At 30.1% G+C, this 7601-nt stretch overlaps 2 protein-coding genes across 2 annotated transcripts; one reads left to right on the top strand and one right to left on the bottom strand.

Annotated features, from left to right (window-relative positions):
- The first annotated feature begins 1127 nt into the window (after nt 1–1127).
- LOC131617181 (provicilin-like) lies at nt 1128–3683 on the top strand. The gene is made up of 6 exons (XM_058888529.1): nt 1128–1481; nt 1626–1801; nt 1975–2055; nt 2158–2481; nt 2738–3050; nt 3433–3683. The coding sequence occupies exons 1-6, from the start codon at nt 1190–1192 to the stop codon at nt 3573–3575; spliced, it is 1329 nt and encodes a 442-aa protein (XP_058744512.1). The 5' UTR covers nt 1128–1189; the 3' UTR covers nt 3576–3683.
- A 2345-nt stretch (nt 3684–6028) lies between these two features.
- Nucleotides 6029–6897, bottom strand: LOC131618979 (probable glutamate dehydrogenase 3). Its single transcript, XM_058890125.1, has 3 exons — nt 6552–6897; nt 6316–6429; nt 6029–6226 (listed from the first exon to the last, which is right to left on the bottom strand). Exons 1-3 carry the CDS (start codon nt 6657–6659, stop codon nt 6029–6031), a joined length of 420 nt encoding a protein of 139 aa, XP_058746108.1. The 5' UTR covers nt 6660–6897.
- Nucleotides 6898–7601: the final 704 nt, after the last annotated feature.

Here is a 7601-nt window from a genome sequence, read left to right as displayed (position 1 = left end):
TAAATAACATAAATAAGTATTTATGTATTTTAAATAATACAAAAATTTAAAATAAAATTAATAAAATATAAATCTTAAATATGATTAATCTAATAGAAATAAATTATATGATATATAATTGAAATTAAATAACACATAAAAAATGTTTACTTATTTAAAATTATATTATAATAATTAATTAACTTAATAGTAACTCAATTAATTATTAAAACATGTAATACATTCAAATAACATAATCAATTTATTTTTGAAGTATTTAATTAATTCAAATAAAATAATAATACATTAACTTAATAGTAATTCAATTAAATATTAACTAATTTATTTCTACTTGATCAATTATATTTAGATTTTAGATTTTATTAGTTTTATTTTTAAATTTGTGTATTATTTGAATAAATAAATAAATAAATAAGTAAATATTTACTATATTAATTAATAAGTTAAGTTTTAATCATTAAAAATATTAACAACATAATCTAATAGATCTACCGGTAAAACGCTTGGGTCCTGAGAGTGTGCTCCTCTCAAGATCTCAGGTTTTAAATCAGATTTTTTTGTGAAAGATTAATTTGAGGTTTGTGATTTTTGTAAATAATAAAATGAGTCTTCACTCTTAATTAAATACATATTAACTATATATTTAAAGTGTAATTCGATTTGATGTCAAATTTTATGTGCATACAATTTTTTCTCAAACAAAAATAATGAGAAGAATCTGCATTCGTTTCAATAAAAGAATAATTAAATAATTGTAACAACATTATCAGTGGAAGTGAGTTAATTGTTAACAACACAAAGCTGTCATTATAGCTTCTTGGAATTATGTTTGATGTATATAGCAGTGTTAATTAAAATAAGTACTTACATAATGCTTTTTAGTGATTGATTGCAATATGATTTCTTGGAATTGTATAATAGCCAAAAGAATGTCTATGTTCATCAAATTCAAACAAATTCCACCACCCAAACTCAGTAACACGTATACGAATCTTTTCATTTTAATTAGCCACCTCAATTTTGTTCATTTAACACTAGTCAACATGCATGGTACACTATGACCAAATGTTGGTGCATGTTAATCTTGCGCCTTTCATCTATTTAGTTATAAATACTCTCTCATTTCAGTGTATTACTCCATCATCTCATCATCCATAGTAAACAAAGTGACACTTAAATTCAAATCAATATGGCTGCTACAACCATCAAACTCTTAATGCTTTTAGGAGTTGCTTTTTTGGCCTCAGTTTGTGTCTCTTCTAGATCTGATCAACAGAACCCCTTTATCTTTAAATCTAATAGGTTTCAAACTCTTTATGAGAATGAAAACGGACACATTCGTCTCCTCCAAAGGTTTGATGAACGTTCCCAAATATTTGAAAATCTTCAAAACTACCGTCTTTTAGAATATAAGTCCAAACCTCACACTCTTTTTCTTCCACAATACAGCGATGCTGACTCCATCCTTGTAGTCCTTAGTAGTAATGTATTACATATCAAATTTATAGATTATAAAATGATCATCAACATTTTTTTTATAATGATATTTCTTACTTTATAAATTTGTTTTTTACGAAGATAAATCAAGTTGAAAATAGAAATTTAATCTTAATTACAATATGCAGGAAAAGCCATTCTCACAGTGTTGAACTCCAATGATCGAAACTCCTTCAATCTTGAACGTGGTGATACCATCAAACTTTCTGCTGACACCGTTGCTTATTTGGCTAACAGAGATGACAACGAGGATCTTAGAGTATTAGAGCTCGCCATCCCAGTAAACAGACCCGGTCAATTGCAGGTAATAAAGTCAGAGCTTATCTTTTTTCATATTACACATTGTCTGCATGCCACCACATAAAACAATTTTAGAGATCTACAATAGCATCACAACAAAAGTTATGACTCAATTTTGCCACATTATATTGTAATGTTTTTCTACTCTTACCATTGTTTATTTGTATTTTTTAATAGACTTTCTTAATATCTGGAACTCAAAATCAACCGTCATTTTTATCTGGGTTCAGCAAGAATATTTTAGAGGCAGCTTTCAACGTAAGCATGCAACACACATCCTTTATTCGTTTTTCATGTACTAGTTTTATTTACTTCATGTAAATATTCACTTTTTCCTATTTTATATCGTTGAAAATAAAGACCGATTACGAGGAGATAGAAAAGGTTCTTTTAGAAGAGAAGGAACAAGATCCACAACACCGAAGAATCCTTAGGGATAGTAGACAAAAGATCAACGAAGAAGATGTAATAGTCAAAATATCAAGGGAACAAATTGAGGAACTTGGCAAAAATGCAAAGTCTAGCTCCAAAAAAAGTGTATCATCAGAATCTGAACCATTCAACTTGAAAAGTCGCAATCCTATCTATTCCAACAAGTTTGGTAAATTCTTTGAGATCACCCCAGAGAAAAATCCACAACTTCAAGACTTAGACATATTTGTCAATTCCGTGGAGATTAAGGAGGTATAACAAAATTATTTTATAACATATACAAATAAACTAGATAATAAATTAGATATTATTATTTATTAAAAAGATACTGATAATAATTTTAAAATTATTTTAGGGAATTTGAATTTTGATTGTATAAATTATAAGATCAAACTCATATCATTAAGTTGACATCTCATTGACAAGACATTTGTATATTTAATATCATGTTTTATTTAGATAATTGAGAGCTATAGTTACATTATTTTTTATTCAAATTTTATTTTAGGGATCTTTATTGTTGCCAAACTACAATTCAAGGGCCATTGTGATAGTAACGGTTAATGAAGGAAAAGGAGATTTTGAACTTGTGGGTCAAAGCAATGAGAATCAACAAGAGCAAAGAGGGGGAAATGATGATGAAGAGGAACAAAGAGAAGAAGAGATAAGCAAACAAGTGCAAAGGTACAAAGCTAGATTGTCTCCCGGTGATGTTTTTGTGATTCCAGCAGGTTATCCAATTGCCATAAATGCCTCCTCGGATCTCAATTTGATTGGATTTGGTATTAATGCCGAGAACAACCAGAGAAACTTCCTTGCAGGTATACTATATTCTTACTTATTCTCTTTGTAAAAAGATTATAATTATGTTCTTACATTTAATCGTATCTTTCATTTATATATATATATATATATATATATATATATATATATATATATATATATATATATATATATATATATATATATATATATATATATATAATTGATAAGATAAGGTTATACTTGATAAGAAAATAATTAATATAATATTAAAATTTGAAAAGAAAATAGCAATAAAATTATTTTCCAAGCAAACAAAAATTAAATTAAATTTGATGTAGAATTTTTTTTATGTGTGTGCTAATATGTTTTCTTCTACTCGAATCAATAATGAAATAAATTAATTAAATATTAACTTTCTGGGTGATTAAAAATTTGAAGGTGAGGAGGACAATGTCATAAGCCAAATACAGAGACCTGTGAAAGAGCTTGCATTTCCTGGATCTTCTCAAGAGGTTGACAGACTCCTAAAAAATCAAAAACAATCTTACTTTGCAAATGCTCAACCTCTTCAAAAAGAGTAATGAAGCCATCAAATAGTGGGTCCTCCATCTTTAATTTTTGATGCTTTTAATAAGTGATAAGATATTATGCATGTATGCTATAAAGAGGTGTAGCTCATAATGAGCAAGGGATGAAATATCATTCTCGTGTACCTTTAACTAGGGCTCCACTTTTCTATTATGAATAAATAAACCAAAAATAAATTGTGTACCTCGTCTCAGCTGCTATGCATTTCTTAGAATATATATGTCTATGTTAATACTCTTCTATGCTAATATAATTAATTTAATCCAGCATAAATAATGGATCATATATTTAATTATATCTTAAATTTCTAGCACACAAATACCAGATGTCAAACCAGATGTTACGATACTGGGATCAAATCAGTAACAACAACAAGAACAATTATGCAGATAAAATAGGTTGTTGAAAGTAAAATAACACTAGTGATTGTTTACCCAGTTCGGTGCAACATCGCCTACATCTGGGGGCTACAAAGCCATGAAGGAAATCCAATTTAATAGTATTATTTTGAAACCTTAAACAACACATGTTTACAAGTTTCTCACCTAATCACTACCAATGCAATTTCTACCTAGGGCATTCCTAGATATGAGAACCCACTCACACTTCCTTTCACTCACAAACTAGTGACAAACTCTCAACAATAACTAAAAGATAGAAGACACTCTTCCAAGACAAAATTAGTTCTGCTTAAAAGCATTTGACTAATGAACGATAGAAAACTTGACACACAATTTACTCTTGCCTAAGAGCTCGTGAGTGATTGACAATGAACAATAAAAATCCATCCAACTCTGATTATCAAAGAGATAATCGATTGGATTGCAATACATAAAGAACACACTAAAAACGCTAAACCCTTATCTCATGTACACGGCTTCTCCAAGTGTTTTTAGGTCCAACAAGTCCTTATAAATAGACTCGTGTAGTATGGGCTTGGACTTTTCACGTAAATCCAATCTTCCAGTTGTAAATCTTTTCCAAAAAAATAGGAACAAATCTTCAAAGTTTCCTAAAAAGTCTTTAATATCTTTTTTATGAAACCAAATCAAATCTGCAATGTTCCTAAAAAAATCCTTCCTTAGTTGCGACTGTATGAGTACTAAAACCATACAGAATCTTCATTATAACAAAACAAATCTTCTAAGATTTAAAAACTTGAATTGTCCTGATGTTTTGGTATAACATGTTACGACATCTTTCAGAACATCTATCTTTTGAGATGTCTAACCAACATGTCAAGACATCTGCCACAATATCGGTTGTGAACCATGTTTTAGAAAAAATGTTTCTAGTCATAAAACCAAGGAAACTTACAATCTTCCCCTTTGTCAAATTTTGGCTAAAACAACCTTTGAAAGATACAGTTGGAGATATAAACAAAAACAACCACAAATACAAAATACAATATACATGAACATCATGTAAACTTGAAAATCCAGCAAACAAAAACAATCAGAGTTGCACACAATAAACCCTTACAGGGAGACCCGACCTCAAACATAGAAAATTGAAACTCTCACATAATTCAGAATACCACTAGAGACCAGATGTCATGACATCTTGTCTGCACTATGCCATAAAAGACCTACGACAACGCTTTTTTTGGGCTTTAAAAGCGCTGCTATAGGTGGCGCTGCTATAGGTTTTAGCAGCGCTTTTGGTTTAGTCAAAAGCGTTGGCGTAGTTAAACCTAAGGCATCACTTTTTCTTAAAAAGCACTTTCATATATTGGCATAAGGCAGCGCTTTTTCTTAAAAAGCGCTTTCATATATAAGCCTAAGGCAACGCTTTTTCTGAAAAAGCGCTTTCGTTGGTGTTTGTAATAAACCTATTATTTTTATAATTTCTAATATTTTGACATATCTCAAATTCTCACTAATATTTTGAGAAATACATTTATTATATTAAACAAATAAAAAATTTTAAAAAATACATTTAATATGAAACATTTTATGAATTAGTATTGCATATATTTATTATCAAAATACAAATAAAACATCACTAATTTTATAAGTGCTCTAGAAAACTAGTTCTCTCCATCCGAACGTGACTCCTCGGTGGCCATAATTGACTTTCCAACAATGCACAAATTACCTAACCTTTTTAGCAACGAGGAAAGGAGAATTTCCTCTGTATTTTCTTGAGTTGATGGAGAAAGAACTTCCACGTTTCTTGTCTCGAGAGTTGGTTCTAAAGTTCTCTGATCTTCATTAGATGATATTCCAGGAAGTTTGTTGGTCATGCGGCAAGAAAATTGTCGGAAAAGAGCAAATATCATCAAGAAAAGGCAGTCAATGCTACCCAAATCCGAGCTTTAACTCCTTTTGGAGTCTGTATGTCAGGAAGAGGACGCGTTCCTGTATTGAAAATCCTGTTTAATCTTTGCTCGAAAATTAATGAGAAGTCAATTAAATAGCAGTTAGCATTTAACTTTTAAGGTTAATCATATAACTAGATTAATACCTAGAAGAAAAATTAGATCATGAATTTTTTGAGTAAAAACTCTGGTTTCTAACTCAGATATACTTAGCTCTGAAGGGTTACACCCTATCCCTCCTTTCACGCCACCATAAAGTATATATGCTACAGCTGTTTTCCATGTCATTAGTTGTGCTAAAGCATTCACCTCATCTGGATCAACCTAACCAGTCCAATAAACCATTCAGAATCATAACTTTTTATTTCTAGTTTTGTTTCTATAAGATTTCGTAATGTTAGAATATAAATAACCTCGGGATGGTATCTGATCCCTCCTTTCATAGGGCCTATAGCATTATCGTGTTGAACCTGAAACCCAATGTAAGACTGCAACGTTCCGTCGTCTTTTGGAATGGTACATTCAACCTGAATTTTCATCGCACAACAGTTTTATTTTAACAACATAAACATAAAATAGAACATACAAAAAAAAACAAGAGCTGTAAACAAATTTGCAAGAACATAAACCATTTTGCATGTTTAATTACCTTGATCTCTCTGAATGGAATGAGTAAACTTTTCTCGAGCTTGGAATCCAATCCCAAAATCCTAGAAGCCAACTTAAAGTTCCTGTTGGAAGCTGCAAGTGCATTCATTTTTCTATTTGCCAACTACAAAAGACCTAACACAATATTCAATCTTATGTCAAATGATAGAAATATATACACAAGACGCGGAAAACAATCTTGCAGTGTTACTTTAATTAAAATTGAAACTATAGAATAGAAGTTTCTAGTAGATGAAAACAGATCCATTTATAGCAATATTTACATGAATACACAATAGCAGCCATTGTCAATGTCAACAAATATAAACTAGTAAGTGTTTGGTACATCTCACACAAAATAAATGGATAAGCTAGAGCCAGCAATGTGCCATGCCATGTGGAAGAAAAGTACAAATGATATCCTAACTATAAAGAAAAATACAGTAGCCAAATATAGTTAAGGTGAAGGACATTTCCAGCTATCACCGTGACCCAACTATCTGTTCTCTCCTCGCCCCCAAGAGCAAACAACATTTCCAGCTATTAAAGAAATCAATATTAAAACAAACATAAAAACCACAACATTAAAGACTTGAAAAAGATAAAGGATCCATGTTTCCTGTACCAACATTTCATCTGACTAAACAAAAAATTGAAATATCGGAGTAAAAATATTTTAGTAATCATACACATCCAAGGCCTTGGAAGTATTGCAATTCAAGTAGCAATATAGAGGTGAGCATATAAACAAACACAAAACTCAGCCCTGTAAAAACAAGATATGTAAATAGATGAAATTTTATTTAAATAATCAACCAACAGTTTTTTGAAACCAACAAACCAAACATATATAACCTTCTAGTAGATTCTACTATTGTTTCATATTTTCTCCAATTATGAGTGATGATTCTATGAACCTAAACATATGGTTCCATGGGTTTTAAGATCCTCTCTATACAAGAGAATTTGTGAAAAATTGATTTAATTTGAAAAGGAAAATCCAAATTATATACATTTTATACATTCTTCACTAAACAAAACTAAAGTAGCC

The sequence above is a fragment of the Vicia villosa genome, linkage group LG7, assembly GCF_029867415.1.
Source record: "Vicia villosa cultivar HV-30 ecotype Madison, WI linkage group LG7, Vvil1.0, whole genome shotgun sequence".
NCBI classification, from domain to species: domain Eukaryota; kingdom Viridiplantae; phylum Streptophyta; class Magnoliopsida; order Fabales; family Fabaceae; genus Vicia; species Vicia villosa.
The sequence above is the reverse complement of the archived record's forward strand: the minus strand, read 5'-3'. Positions and strand labels throughout refer to the sequence as shown.